Here is a 15,068-nt window from a genome sequence, read left to right on the forward strand (position 1 = left end):
CAGTGTAGCAGTGAGCAGAGAACTTTCGAGTAGTTGCTCGTAGTAACTAGATAAGAAGTAGTGATGTAAGTGCTTGCGTGTGATAAGAGGGGCGTAGACGAAGGTGTACAAGGCTATATAAACTGTTGTCACGAGTTAATAAACGCCATTTTACCACCCACCACATTGGTGTGCACCGAGGTAGATGGACAGACCGAGATGTCCCTAACGATTGCGAACACCTTGATGAGGCTGGAGCGGGCCTCCGGCTTCATATGGTGACCCCGACGTGATCGTTAGGGAAAAGTGGTCGGCCACAGGCGGCGTGGCAGGATCCTGCTCTCATCCACCTCCCTTGGGGAAGGAGGTGATGACCCTAGAAGAGGGGGCTGCGGCTTAGGAGAGTGGAAGCTGGGTAGCGTCGGAAGGTACGGCCGATAGCCTATAAGGCCTGTCCGAGGACCCAGGGGACCATCGGAAGAGGAGCCTGGTGGTCACTTGATCCGTCGGGGAGATTACGCCCGACGATGGAAGCCGTCATAAAGGTGATTTCGTCCGCGTGTAAGACCCATTGCGGTAAAAATGCTCCTTCTAAGAAGGAAATAGGTACAGTGTTATCACTGCTATTAAAGGAGGGGCTGCTTACATCTCCCTCAGATTTATATACCCCGGGGTCGTGGGATGCTATCACCGCAGCGCTTTCTCAGCGGGCGATGGTATTCGGGAAGTCAGGGGAGTTGAAAACCTGGGGATTGGTCTGGGGGGCGCTGAAAGCAGCGCGAGAGGAGCAGGTTACATCTGAGCAAGCGAAGTTTTGGCTGGGCTTGGGGGGAGGAAAGGTCTCTCCCGCAGATTCCACAGGGAAACCGGTCGCGGAGCCTCAGAACGGCGGAGAGGAGAAGATTTCAGCTGCGCAGCAAGACACGAAGATGGCGCCGGGAGAGGCGACCGCGCCAAAAACAACATCTTGTTATCACTGTGGGACAGGCGCAGGCTGCAGCTGCGCCACAGCTGCCCCCTCGGCCCCCCCTCCTTATGGGGGGAGCGGCTTGTATCCTTTGGAGGGGTTGGGAGGGCCGAGCGGGGAGGGCGTAGCCACGTCACCGGCGGGGAGGGACGATCCGCCCCGAGGGGCAGAGCGAAAGGTGGAGCCGGGGTGCTTCGGCTCGGCCCCCGGGCCAGCTTTGACTGCCGGCGGGGGGGGCCTGGTTACTGACTGGGCTAAAGTTAAAGAGAAAGCGAAAGAAAAGGGCCTAGCGAATCCAGCCGCGTTTATAGTCAGCCCTGCAAACACGGGCGTTTTCTCTATCACATCGGGTTATTGCGGAATCGGATTGGCCCTCTACATGGCCTACAGGGGCGGCACAGATGATAGCGGGAGTGGGAGGAACAACGCCCACTCGGAGGTCCGCCCAGATGGTTGAGATTATCGTAATCAGCAGGGATGGTTCCCTGGAAAGGCCTGTTCTGCTACAGCAGAACGGGGGCAGCACGCATAACAATTTATAGTGGGGGCCACGATCTGTCAATTGTCAGCGCAGTATGCGATCCCACTGCGCTGGAGACAGGAAGTGCGACCTGTCTGGGTGGATCAGTGGTCCTTACCGACGGAAAAGCTTGTAGCGCTTCACGCATTAGTATAGCAAGAGCTTCGCTTAGGTCATATAGAACCCTCTCTTAGTCAATGGAACACTCCAGTATTTGTGATAAAAAAGCGGTCAGGATCCTATCGCTTGCTGCACGACTTGTGCGCAGTTAACGCTCAGTTAGTGCCTTTTGGTGTAGTTCAGCAGGGTGCGCCCATACTATCCGCTGTGCCTACAGGCTGGGGGGTTGTTGTTATCGATTTGAAGGATTGCTTTTTCTCCATACCCCTGGCTGAGCAAGACAGGGAGGCTTTTGCCTTTACGGTTCCTGTCTGTAATAAACAGAGCCCGGCTAGCTCAGTCGGTAGAGCATGAGACTCTTAATCTCAGGGTCGTGAGTTCGAGCCCCACGTTGGGCACCAGCGTTCAGATGCTCGAGGTCAGGGCTGTTGCGACGGCGATTGTTTATTGACCCTTCCTTCCCTGTAACATAGTCACAGATTCTGCTTTTGCAGCTAAGCTCGCTTTGAAAATGGGCCAAGAAGGCATTCCTAGTACGGAAGCAGCGCTTATCTTAGAAGATGCTTTGTGCACCCGAGTAGAGCCTATAGCAATTTTACATGTAAGAAGTCATTCGGATGTACCAGGATTCTTTTCAGAGGGCAACGCAGCCGCAGATGCGACTGCAGGGTCCCGTGTTCTGACGATCCGGAAGGCCAGAGACCTCCACTCCACGCTTCACATAGGCGCTCGGACACTCGCTCGAGCCTGTGGTATTTCCATTACAGCTGCAAGGGGTGTGGTGCAGGCCTGCCCTCACTGTAATTCAGCTCCTGCTATTGGGGCGGGGGTCAACCCCCGCGGTTTAGGGCTGCTGTAAATATGGCAGACGGGCTTTACGTGGGAGCCGCGAATGTCACCTTGGTCGTGGTTGGCAGTTACTGTTGACACAGCCTCCACGATGATCGTGGCTACCCAACACGGAAAAGCTAATTCTACCTCGGCCCAGGCCCACTGGGCTGTAGCTATTGCGGTCCTTGGCTTGCCAGTGCAAACCAGATCTGATGAAAGAGAACAGTAACGAGGGACTCTGAGTTTTGCAGGTATGGCTCCTGTAAACACCGAAGAAGAAGGAGACAGCCCAGGAACCCCGAAAGAAGGCCGGGAGAAGCATGGAGGAAACTCAATCGTTGCTGCCAACGAGAAAACGCGTTTCTAACAGGGGCATGAATGTGAAGACCTAGAAGGAATGTGCTGCTTCAATCTCAGCGACCACAGTGTATCCATCCATAAAGCGCTGAGAGCCCTGCGAGACCATACGGGGAAGATCGGCGTGGGGACGACACCATCGGAGGCTGGCTGAGAAGTGTGTTCGGAAGCATCGGAGAATGGGGTGTGCACTTATTGAAGGGACTGCTTTTAGGACTTGTAGTTATCCTGCTTTTGATAGTGTGTATGCCATGCTTTCTACAAATTATGTTAGGTTGTATTCAAAGGATGATTGACCGCACAGTCAATTATCGTGTAGAGTATAGTAAAATGCAAAAGGCTTGTAGGCAGTCAGAAAACGTAGTGATATAAGAGTAGCGCGGGATTATTTTGCGATTCGGGATGTAACGGGGCAAGGCTTGACTGAGAGGACAATGGCATGTATAGGCGCAAAAGCGGGGTTTCGGTTGTACGCGGTTAGGGTCCTCTCAGGATAAAGTAGTTGCGCTTGTGCATAGGGTAGTTATGCTTGTGCATAGGGGGGGGGAGATGTAGCAGTGAGCAGAGAACTTTCGAGTAGTTGCTCGTAGTAACTAGATAAGAAGTAGTGATGTAAGTGCTTGCGTGTGATAAGAGGGGCGTAGACGAAGGTGTACAAGGCTATATAAACTGTTGTCACGAGTTAATAAACGCCATTTTACCACCCACCACATTGGTGTGCACCGAGGTAGATGGACAGACCGAGATGTCCCTAACGATTGCGAACACCTTGATGAGGCTGGAGCGGGCCTCCGGCTTCAACACAGTGACAGCCCTAAGGCCATAAGCACCCCCAGAACAGGGATGCCCCTGCTAGCACGGTCTTGGCCTGCGGGCATTGGAGATGTTGAGCCCCAATGGATTTGGGTCTGAAACCCAGCTCTGCCTAGACCCAGCCATGGGAAGGAAGGTATGGGGGGGATATCTGCAAGGGGAAGAGTACCCTGTGGTTCCAGCCCCAAACGCATCCCACCTTGGGAAAGGCATAGAAGAACTAAGCACTAAGAAACGCCTAAGGGATTTCCAAATTTTATTGTGCTGACCTCTGAGAACCGGAGCCAACATGTGGGGCTCACATCCACCTGCTCCTGTGGCATAGTGACATAGTAGATAAATCCAGTCTTTGAGCTCTGCATTTATTTAAATTGACATCAGTCATAAATCTGGTGCTTAATGCAATAAATATATTTTTTGAAAGATGTGCTTTTGTAACTGCAATTCACTGTTTCTGGTCTTTCTGCATAGTGCTTTCACCACGGGTCTATATGATTCTTTCTGCCATCATTATGGGTAGTATCCATGGGAAGACAAAAGGCTGCAGCGTTCTTACATTATTTATTTTCTCATTTTATTTTTTTTCTCTTGAACTATAACTCATAATACTTTAGGAATAGACAATTATTTTTTTTTTAAATTTTTTTGAGTTTATTTTAAGACATTTTTGAGATGATTATCATTGAATGGAATGACATCTAGCACTGTTTTGAATCTTCCATAAGTTCTTGTCAGAAAAATGAGCCAGCACATGGGGCTCACATCCGGCTAGTCCTGTGGCCTCTTTGCTGTCGGCTGTGGGGATTCTCGGCCCGACGTACGCAGGAGCGGCTTTGCACCTGGGCTGGCCATCGTTGCCTGGACTGGCTCCTGTGGTGTCTTCGGAGCTGGCCCCGGGATTCTGCAGGCCGACGTTCCACAGGGGAACGGCTTCGTGTCTGGGCCTGCACTGGCTGCCTGGGCTGGCTTCTTCCATCAGCCGCTGGGGAATCCCCTGATGACCCCAGTGCTCCCCGTCTGGTGTAGCGCTGGGAGCCACTCTCAGCCCTTGGAGCTGGTGCGTGGCTCCTCCCAGAGCGCCTTTGGGGATGGCTGTTGGAACGTGGCGCCTGAGATTGTACTGGGGAGCGGCTTCGTGTCCGAGTCCGCTCTCCCTGTCTGGACCTGCGGCTGCCAACAGCTTGGGAAGCCCTTGAGGACCGTGATGCCCTCTGACTGGCAGATGTTGGGGTGCATCTGTCAGCTGCACCCGATGGAGCCGCAGCATGGCTGCTCCCACGGCAACCTTGGGGATGACTGTAGATATCTTCATCCCTTTGGCCTGTCCCAGGCTGGCTGGACTGGCTGCCACCCTCAGGCGCCTGGGAAGTGTGACCAGGCCCTGGTGCTGCCTGGCTGGCAGTGCTGGAACTGCTGCTCTCAGCTGCTGTGGAACTGTTGGATGGCAGCAGTCCGTGCTGGCTGGCGGTGCTGGGGCCGGTGACCTCTGAGTTGACACTGGAGGCTGTAAGGGGAGACAGGAAGGTCAGCGGGACGGGCCTCCAGCCCTGATGCGGGACAGGCTCTCATCCACCTTGGGCCAGAGAGACTTTGGCAAGGCTGCCTCATGCACCCGCTGCTAGGCCTCGCCTGGCCCCCACGTGGCTATTTGCCTCTTACCGGTGCCCACGCCAGCACAGGCTTTGCACTCCCACTCGTCCACGTTGTTGCTCAGGTGGGAGCAGTGCCGGTGAGTGCCTTCCGCAGCACAGGAGCTGCACAGGAGCAGCTCCCAGGGCCTGGGGAAACAAAGGGGTTGTGGCTGTGAGGACAAAGTGCACCAAGCCAAGGAGTGCTTGTTCCCCTAGCCTGAGATCGCACGCGTAGCCCCTGAGTGCTACTGAGGCAACTCACCCCTCTCCCTCTGCCTGTTCCCTGCCTTGTGGGCAAAGGCACTCGGTGGCATCACAGTGCCCGTGTCTCAATCCCAGCGATGCGTATGCATTGCCGTCCTCCCACATTGGCCCAGTGCCAGAGAAAGGAGAAAATGCAATGAGCTCCCGCTGCCCCTGGACTAAGGCTGATCCAGAGCAGCCCTGCTCTTCCACTCCAAGCCCATTTCCAGCTTCTCCTTGAAGCCCTCCCCAGGGCAGCCTGGGGTTGTGGGCAGCAAAGGGCCAGGCCTGCCGGAGCAGTCCCTGGGCAGGTGCAGCTCTTGTGCCCTTGTGTCATGAGAGCGGACAGAAAAACACCAACCTGAGTGGGATTCGGATGCCCATGATGAGCATGTCTGAGAGAAAGGCATCCGCATCTCTGCAGAGGGGGCACTGAAAGCAGTTAACGCCCGCGCGGATGGCCTGTCCCTGTAGCAGAAACACAGTCAGTGGGAGCGGGAGCGGGAGCAGGCTCGCGTGCTGCTGATTGCCTGCTGCAGCTTGCCCGCTGGTTAAGGGGAGGGCTCCTACCTGGATACAGGCCCGGTGGAACCAGGCGTGTTTGCAGGCTGGGCACACCAGGGTGCTGTAGGACTTCTTGTCCTCCAGTGGCTCCATGCAGATAATGCAGTTGGTGTTCTGCTCTGGAGCCGCCTCCGCAACCTGCTTAGGGCTGTGTTTCTGGCAGAATGAACTGGGGGAAGACGGAAGGGATGGGCAAGGTGAGAAGAGCTGTGAGGAGGGCAGAGGAACGGGAGGGAGCCCCGGACCTTGGTCTGCGGGCTAATGAGAGGTGTCACGGCGGGTTCCTCATTTCCTTGGCTGGTATTGCCAGCAGGGGTTGCACGCTCGCAGGCGAGGCCTGGCAGCCCTTACCTGTACTCTCCAAAGTACTGGGTGACACATCCACCCACCCGGGCGCAGGGCAGATGGAAACTGTGTTCACAGCCCGTCTCTGCACAGGTGATGGGGGCCCCCATTTCGCCACAAATGAAGCAGTGCTGGAAGGAGCAGAGCAGTGCCATCAGGAACAGGGCCTCTGCGGCTGGCCCCGCACCTGTGGGCACGGCTCAGGACAGAGGATGCAGGCACTGGAGCTGGCTGGAAGGGCCGGGATTGCTTCCTTGGGACCAGGCTAAGCTTGTGGAGCTTCTCCAGGCAGAAACCAGCCTGCTCCGGTCAGGTCCTCACCTTCTGCTCTGCCTCCTGGATTACGCGCTGGACGTCTTCAGGGGACACCTCTGCAGTCCTGTTCACTATAGTTGCCTGCTGGAAAAGGCCATTGGAGAACGCCTGTTCAGAGAAAAGAGCAGGACCATGTGAGGACAGGAAGGAAGGAACCGTTGCTTGGAGGAAGGTGAAAGGAAGGAGCCCCAGGGGCACTCACCATACAGAATGCATGGGCACATATCCCAAAGTCCAGCTGCTTGGGCCCACAGATGTCTGGGTCAGCATCTGTCTGGCCGCACAGCATGCATGCTGGAGAGGAGAGAGCAGAAACAGTGAGTATGGTGCAGGGCCGGCTGTCCCTGAGGGCTGTCCCCAGGGGCCTGCTCTGTGCCTGCCCTGCTGGATGAGGGGCAGGACTGGAGGCTGTGCAGGGGAAGGGGGTATTGCAGGCCCGTCAGCCCAGCAGGCAGCCATGGGCCGAGCGGGGCACCCCTGCCCAAGGAGCAGAGAGGCCCTGCCTGTAGTGGCTGGGGAGTCCCTGCCCACCTCTGCCTCCCCTCTCAGCCACAGCAGAGCCCCAGCACCCCTCTGCCTGGTGATGGGGAGCTGTGAATAGGGACGCTAGGCTCTCACCTGGCTCCCTCAAGTTGGGAGCCTCCTGCCTCCTTGAGCACATGGCACACATTGACAGCGAGCACTTGCAGAGTTCCTGCTCCGGCAGCGCTGGGCTTTCTCCTCTGCACACTCCTCTGCCAACTCTGAGGGAGAAGCAGGACAAGGGTGAGTTTACAGCACAGGGCACGGAGGGGTGGGAGCCTTCCTCCCGCTATCAGCCTCAGGCAGCCCCTTCCTCCCTGCCTCTCCGCACCTCACCAGGTCGCACTGACGCAGGGCCTGAGCTTGGCAACCTTTGTTCTGGTGGCAGCCCCATGGGTCACAGTGGCCGCTCCCTGCCACCCACTGTGACAGAGTCAGAACCGGGGGGGTGAAGATGGCAGCTTCGACACCCAAGCAGGAAGGCGTCGCCCTGCGCAGACTGAGGGGCCAGGTGTTGGCCATGCTGCAGCAGGAGGGATCGCTTCCCTCCACTTGCTGCCAATGATCCCCGTGCCAGTGGAGCTGTCCCTCGGGCAGCCTTGCTCTTCCACCTTGGCACAGCGCTCATGGACAGCAAAGGGGCAGGTCTGCCAGAGCAGCAGACACCAGCCCGAGTGGGGTTGACATCCCATGTTGTGTGTGTCTGAAGGCGCTCAATGTGGGGATCTTGTTTCTGCAGCAGGGGGCACTGGCAGCAGAGACTGGCTGTGCTCAGGACCTGTCCCTGCAGCAGAAGCACAATTAGGGGGAGGGGGCACAAGCGGAATGTTTTAATAAAAACGATTTAAAAGTCATGACAGCTCTTTCTTCTGTAACTGAACTATAATGTGTATCTTATATGCAATCAAAGACCATACTTCTTCACTCAACATGGCTCAGGCAAGCCAGAGGGTTGGACACGCATGCTTTAAGGGATTATCACCGCACATAGCAGCAAATTCTACTTGCTGGGTGCTGGATTTTCATTGCAATACACATACGAGACCTTGGGAAGACTCAAGTGCTATGACACAGCCAGTTAGCTCTGTGCGGCTTCCCAATCCTTGTTTCCCCTTGTTCAGTGCTTTGGGCACACAGTGGAGTTTTTTTTTTTATTTCATTTTTGACTTCCTAACGTGTATGAATTCACGTTCATAAGCTTCAGAGCTGCAAGCTGTGTTCATGATTTCTATTCTATTTGGTCAAATACTCTTCTTAGATTTTTATTTATTTATTTATTTTTTAAATAGGCAGTGGCTAAAAGACCCAGCACATTCTGACATTCATGCACACACTCTTTCTCCATCCCTTTTCCCCCAAGGAACCTCTCATCTCTGTTTCACCCAAGGAACAGAATATTTAATAAGTAATGAATTGTAATTGGTTCCGTTAAATGAGTTGGACTCCTCTTAATTTTATTTTAGAGTAAACATGTTGTTTTTCCAGTGACAGAGTTGGAAGACCTTCCTTCCTGTAGAATTTTTCTTCTCCTCCAAATCCGTGCCAAGAATACTGAATTTCTGTAGTGGAAAGCACCTGTTTAAGTTAGGACTGAAGCTTTGAATGTGCAGCGTTATCTGTTACTAATTTTATATTTCTGTTTTGTAATTTCTACATGTGAATATTAACATAGATATGTCTACCTTCATGTGCCACATTTGGCAGTGACTTATGCTATGAAAAGCAGCGGCTGGACTCAGTCATTCCCTTTACTGTTGCCTAACGGAACAGTGCCTCTGTGCAATGGCTCGTTTTTGGGATCCTGAAAGGTCTGGTCGACCATGTTCTGTGGAAATCTATGTAATACAAGCAAAGTAACTTTGCCTTGATACGTGCTGCGTAAGTAACATCGATATATGTCTTAAAAGGATTGAAGACTTTATAATTCTTTTCTTCCCAATAAGTTAAGATTGCTGGGAATTGCTGGTTCTGATTGTTTTCCTAGGTAAGTTTCCTCAGTGTACATGTCATTTTCAGGAGTGAGTGTACATTGGTTTTTTCTTGGTTCTTACTGTTTGTCTGTTTACACCATACTGTGCGGTAATTTTCGTACTATTTAGGGTTCCCAGAAATTTGAGTCTCTGTCTTCCCAACAAGGATTATTAAGTGGTCTGTTTTTGAGTGGCTTATATCAAGTAATTTTTTGATGCTTGCTTTTAGGAGATTTTTTTTTTTTGAAACTTTGTTATTTGCATTTAACAGCGTATCATCAGGCACCATCTGCTTGTTGAGTTTGCCTTGTTGAATGTCCAGAATAATTCTCTAACAGATGGGTAGGAGTTTGGGAATGCCAAAGATCCACAAGGTGCAACATAGTTGGGTCATTGCGTAGGATCTTACTTTGTTTGTCTTTAAAACTTAATTTTGAAAGTGCCAACAGAAATTATGCAAACGTGTATGAATGAATATGACTTCTTCGATCAGGATTAATCTGCAGTGGGAAAGGCTAGTTACAAGGATGTTTTGTACAGCAATAGTGTGTCTTGCGAAGGCTGATTAAGGCCCTGCTTAGTACAGCACCCTTGTGGTGCACAGTTGTCTGCTCTATGCAGATGTAGTTCCCTGTGACCTGCTTTGCTACTAGAAATAAAATCAAGTGGTTTTGATTCATGTTTGCATGTTTCTGTGAAAACAGAACTTGGTTCAGTTTACACTCCTGGATAGTCTGTTTTCTTTCATAAATTTCATATTATGAGAGAAAGCAGAGCAAATTTTTAAGCTGCTAGTGAGAGATAATTATTATATTGATATTAAGCTATCTCTTACATCAATGATAGGCCTAGATTAGTGCACAAACTTGTGCTAATATTGTGAAAAAAAAGATCAGATCCAGTCTGTTAGCTTTTTTTGGTTGCCAGGTCTCCTGATCTGGAGCCAAAACTGACGCTATCTGCCAGCATTTTTTTTTTGCTTTTGAATCACAGTGGGAGTGTAGAATGATGCTATCTCTATATTTTTTGGTCTTCTTATTCCAGTGGATTTATATGGGTAACAAAATACGGCATTTGTATGATGACTTGCTTTGTCAAAGTGCAGTACCAATAAATGACAAATGTGAATGGATGCCAGAGTTCTGAAATAAGCATCTCTTTTGCATTTCTTATTTACACTATAAAAAATCCTGAGGAAAAGTGAGGTAATGATTAATCACCTCATTTTAACTAGACTTAAATTACAGTAAAAATTGTAATAATGACATATAGTGCTTTTTAGGTCTCCTTTTGTCCTTATTCTATAGACACTCATATTTACATTTTTTTTAGGACAAAAGTAGCTGTTGAACTCTCAATTTAAAACATTAGGCATGTCTTTGCATGCATGCAGGCACATAATTATCTGTCACAGATCTGTCTGATTTTCTTTTCTGAAGTTAATCACATAGGTGCTAAGTAAACCAGTGAACCCATGTTAAAACATTATCAGTGCTCAATTAATTGGCACTGAAGATAATATGCAGTTCCTCTCTTGAGCTCCTTGAACATGAAGCTTAATAACATTAACAGGGAGAAAACTGTAACCAAATCTCAGATATCACAATAAGTATTTCCAACTTGAATAACAATTTCTTTAAACTTTTTTTTATTTTTATTTTTTAATGTCTGGAAACAATAGCAGTAGCCTGATCATATGTCACAGAAAGTACTTGTACTTCATCACTGACTCGTTTCTTCAAGCTATTTTCAACCATTTGTTGCAGTTCAGAGAATTTTCTTATGGGTAATATTGAGGGCAGTAGAGCAGGAACACAGCCTAATAATATTTGCAGATAGTTGGAGGTATGCTAACAATGTTCCAGTGTTATGGTTATTGGTCTTATTATTTGAGTATGAAAAAGAACTGGGATGATTGAATAAAATGTAACACAGAAAATATTTGTTCATAAAACAAGGCCTGGATCAGATAAGTGATGATTACTTCCATTTTTACTGCTTCTGCAGAGAGAGAATTAGAAAAGCAGAGGGCTGTCCTGAGTGGAGCTTTGTATGAACTGAAAAAGTCTGAGCCCAGGACTTGAAACACAACAGAACTAATTTCCAGTTCTCCCTCTGGTTAACCAGTTACCAGAATGGGTGGGGGAAAAAATCTACTTGGAATGAAAATACTGTAACGTTTTCTATGCTGTAGCATGTTTTCTATGGTTATTCTTTCTTTCAGTGGAGGGTGGGGGGGGGGGGGGGGGGGGAAGAGGAAAGAAAATATGCTCTCTGCTCTTTTTTCTTTTCTCCACTGAAGAAAGTAGAACAAAAACAATCATAAGAAAACAGGAAAAAGTAGGGAAATTTAAATTTAGTAATAAATGAAATACTTATTTTCCAATATAAGAAACACTCGTGTGAAAGAAGCTTTTGTTTTTCTTTGATTGTAAGAATAAAGTTTGAAGGAACTTTTCAGTCAGCTCCCTCAGTTTCTGCAAAGAGTCTACAAGGAAGAAAGCTGATTTTATATCTCAAAGTCTGTTGTCCTTTTCCAGCATATGTCTTGAGGTTTAGGAGAAAAGCATTTTTTTTGTCTGTAGGGAAGTGGATATTATTCATTATTAAAAGATTATTTGAATAGACAAGAAGTTGAGAAAATATGAATGGCCTTGAATATTTTGTAGTGTTTTGTATAATGAGGATGGTATGTTGCATTGCTTCAATCCATTTTCCTGGCATGAGAACTGCAACAGCTCCTTGAATTTCTGACCAAAAGAACCCACCATTTTTCCTTTTCCTTTTCCTTTTCCTTTTCCTTTTCCTTTTCCTTTTCCTTTTCCTTTTCCTTTTCCTTTTCCTTTTCCTTTTCCTTTTCCTTTTCCTTTTCCTTTTCCTTTTTTTCCTTTTCCTTTTCCTTTTTTCTCTCTCTCTTTTTTTTTTTTTTAATTATTTTTTTCTGTCCCCAGTCCTTCTTCTATCATCCTCATATGTATACATTGGATTACTGTGTGAAAAAAGAATAGTTTTTCTTGAGATTACTTTACTTGTAAGTTTGACAGACTGCATTTTTTTTCCACCAAATGACTTACTTTGTTGCAAAGAGTTGGCTCAAAATTTGCTTTTAATGAGCCATAACTTAGAGCTATTTGATTAAATGCTATTCTTACTGCATGGCAATAGAAGGACTGAGAAGCCGAGTGAGAAGTCTCTTGTTCCCAAAATAAAATTTAACAGTTAAAGTTCCACCTCTGATTTTTGATTGAATATTGATTTAGCTGAAAAAATATAATATTCTTTTTTTTTTCTTCTGTGGGGTCTCCTTGTGATTTCCCTTCTGAATTTAGCAATAACAGAAACTTTGGCTAAAGACAATGATTATTTCATCAGTAGGGGGCATTCTTGTATTTCCACAACAGGAAAGAAATACATCTGCGTTATTCAGCTATGTTGAATAACATGCACACAGCAACTGCACAGAAAGACTTGAGAATAGAAATAGCAACTGTTAACTGAAGGATAGAATTGCTTAACTCTGTATTTTCTGAAAGTCAGGTGAGATATTCATATTCCACTTCTATAGAATTATAGAAGTAAATTGAAAAATAATAGAGGTAATTATATCCCTTTCTCTGTACTGAATTTTAAAGGGAAACATTAATTTGGGGATGTTTAGTATTGTGAGTTCATTCTGGTCCATATAACCTTGTTCTGTGATTTCTGACTATTGTCTAAAAAAACCTTATTATATTTTCTCAGTCACCATACAGTCATATAATTGATAGTGTTTTCTCTGTAGCATTTGTATAAGTTGAGTTGTCCTGAGATTTCGCTGTGCAAATTTAAGCAGGTTGGAGGCTTTCAATCAAGTTCAATAAGTGTTAAACCAATCTGGAACTGCTAATTCAGATTAAACTGGGAATATTTTTGTCTGTGAGGGTTAGCATCTCCCTGTCCATAATAACCTCATTTTACAGCTCAGATCTTCTGGGAACATAATATTTTATCATTGTTAGAAAAAAATGAGAATTCTGTATTTAAAAAAATCACATCTCTTTAATGGTTAGTTTGTGATCTCATGTATGTACCAGCTATGATGAATGGCTAGTATGGCAATAAAAATTGCAGAATGGAAAAAGAAATCTTTAAGACCTCCAGAAGCCACAATATGTCTTACGTATTGAAAAACAATTAAGAATAACCTCACAATTACATAAAAAGCCCAAATATCAGTGAGTACATATATTAGAAAAATACTCAAACAAAAAACTTGAAATTTTTTGAAGGATTTATTTATTTATTTATTTTTAAACAACAGTAATATGAACCACTTCCAGACTGAAAGGATGGAAAAATGACTTTAAAAATCTTTTAAACTGTTAAAAATGTTGTACTACTGATACTCTTTGTAACAAATCTGTTTTTAATCATTTGGCTCTATAATACTTAATTACAGGCTTTTCATTCATTTGATTTTCAGTACTGAGTTAGTGATTATTGATTTAACATATTCTGGTAATGTCATTTCTGTTTTGATTCATGTATCTTCTCAATGACAAGTTTTCTTCCCAGTAAAGTATACACCATTTCACCCAATAGTAGACTCACGTTAAATATCTGCCCTCAGGAACAGTTGATGAGCAGGTAAGCAGAGCTGGGGAATGTTTCTATCTCTCAAGTTTCAGCTTTATTAGTACCTGTCAGTCTTTTCCCAGAGAAAACAAAACTAATCCAAAACAAATTGTGCTGAAAATCAAGTAAATTGTTCCTTTATTAACCAAAACCTGAGAGTATATATATATATATATTTGTTAAATCTTCATCTGACAAACTTTTGCAAATAAAAACCTAAACTTGAAGTCAAAAGAAATCTTCCCCTACAATCATAGAGATGGGAGAATGAAATATAAAAACTGTCTTGTGTTCAAAAGAACTTTTAAGTAAAGAACAGGAGATTTTTTAAAAGGCCCACTTGAATTACTTTTAAGAGGTCTGGTATTTCAAAGGAAAGGCTATCAGCACTTTCGAAAAGTAAAGGCCATTAAAGTTTCTCACAGAGTAACTGGAAAGGTAGGCACTCAAAGGCAAGAGATATTTCAAGCAATATAGGTCTTCATATTACCTTACTCATATTCTTTTGGTGATTCATACTCTAACTTTGGTGTAGGGCTCCTAAATTTGATTTCTGCTTTAAAAGTAGTGAATAGGAAGCAAGTCCAAAGCTGGGTATGAAATTGAGCTCAATTCTCCATCTGAGTGTTATTTTTCTTGATTAATAGTGGAGAGAATAACATCCTTGTTCTGAAGTTGCCATGTTGCCACATGTTTTGCTCTTTTCTTAACTTTTTCTTGAAGGTCAATGAAATATTTTTTAAATTTCAGCTGAAAGAGCACTACAATTGAATGAGTATTTTGTGTTCGTTTGAATCTACCCTTGGGGGTGAACAGCAATCATGCTTTTCTTGCAAAAGCATATCTTCTCCAGTGCCATCCAACAGCAAAATCCTGCAGTCCTTGCACAGAAGTCTCCATATTAGCAAGAGCTCCTGCCTCCGGCACTGTTGCAGAAAATGATGGTACTGACACAGAAGTGGCTGACAGGCTGACAATGAGTATTAATCTGTGGACACACGGTTCATGGTCAGACTGTTGTGTACGTCATTTGAGCTGTGTCCTATTCTTTTGTTCACTATGTAACCTTATATGTGGAAAAGATTATTTCATTAAATTTTATTTACCTACCAACAGTTTTTGTACAGTAGTTTATTATCATTTCAGATGCTTTCCCAAGCATAATTAATTAGGGTAAATAGAAATTATTTTATTGAAAGTTGCTAAATTATTTCTTTTGCTGATTTATGCTGTTGAATTTGTTCAGTGCCAAGGATTTCATCTCTGACTCTAATTCC

General features: G+C 46.3%; 2 protein-coding genes and 1 non-coding gene across 4 annotated transcripts; 2 read left to right on the forward strand and 1 right to left on the reverse strand.

Annotated features, from left to right (window-relative positions):
• On the forward strand, positions 1-3,484 carry LOC149917469 (uncharacterized). Its single transcript, XM_090142584.1, has 2 exons — positions 1-180; positions 280-3,484. The coding sequence occupies exon 2, from the start codon at positions 507-509 to the stop codon at positions 1,401-1,403; it is 897 nt and encodes a 298-aa protein (XP_089998710.1). The 5' UTR covers positions 1-180; positions 280-506; the 3' UTR covers positions 1,404-3,484.
• TRNAK-CUU (transfer RNA lysine (anticodon CUU)) lies at positions 1,912-1,984 on the forward strand. The gene has a single exon. It is a non-coding gene; the product is annotated as a tRNA-Lys (tRNA).
• Positions 3,485-4,238: 754 nt separating the features above from the next.
• On the reverse strand, positions 4,239-8,314 carry LOC149917471 (uncharacterized). Of its 2 annotated transcripts, XM_090142583.1 has the most exons (9): positions 7,539-8,314; positions 7,304-7,428; positions 6,888-6,979; positions 6,692-6,793; positions 6,377-6,501; positions 6,032-6,194; positions 5,823-5,929; positions 5,247-5,365; positions 4,239-5,091 (listed from the first exon to the last, which is right to left on the reverse strand). In XM_090142583.1, the coding sequence occupies exons 1-9, from the start codon at positions 7,727-7,729 to the stop codon at positions 4,346-4,348; spliced, it is 1,770 nt and encodes a 589-aa protein (XP_089998709.1). In that variant the 5' UTR covers positions 7,730-8,314; the 3' UTR covers positions 4,239-4,345. The 2 variants fall into 2 exon arrangements, with proteins under 2 accessions (XP_089998709.1, XP_089998708.1); XM_090142582.1 differs by having other exon boundaries at positions 5,823-6,194.
• Between the last annotated feature and the right edge of the window lie 6,754 nt (positions 8,315-15,068).

This window comes from Phasianus colchicus, chromosome 6 (genome assembly GCF_987193195.1).
Source record: "Phasianus colchicus chromosome 6, bPhaCol1.hap1.1, whole genome shotgun sequence".
Classification (NCBI taxonomy): Eukaryota; Metazoa; Chordata; class Aves; order Galliformes; family Phasianidae; genus Phasianus; species Phasianus colchicus.

What these genes read in the sequence shown, in the direction of transcription:
- LOC149917469 (XM_090142584.1), top strand. Translation starts at nt 507, where the DNA reads ATGGAAGCCGTCATAAAGGTGATTTCGTCCGCGTGTAAGACCCATTGC.
- LOC149917471 (XM_090142582.1), bottom strand. Translation starts at nt 7,729, where the DNA reads ATGGCCAACACCTGGCCCCTCAGTCTGCGCAGGGCGACGCCTTCCTGC. An exon ending in GTGCCCATGCATTCTGTATG is followed by an intron (nt 6,794 to 6,887) that starts GTGAGTGCCCCT and finishes TTCTCTGAACAG; the next exon opens with GCGTTCTCCAATGGCCTTTT. An exon ending in TCCAGGAGGCAGAGCAGAAG is followed by an intron (nt 6,502 to 6,691) that starts GTGAGGACCTGA and finishes TGCTCCTTCCAG; the next exon opens with CACTGCTTCATTTGTGGCGA.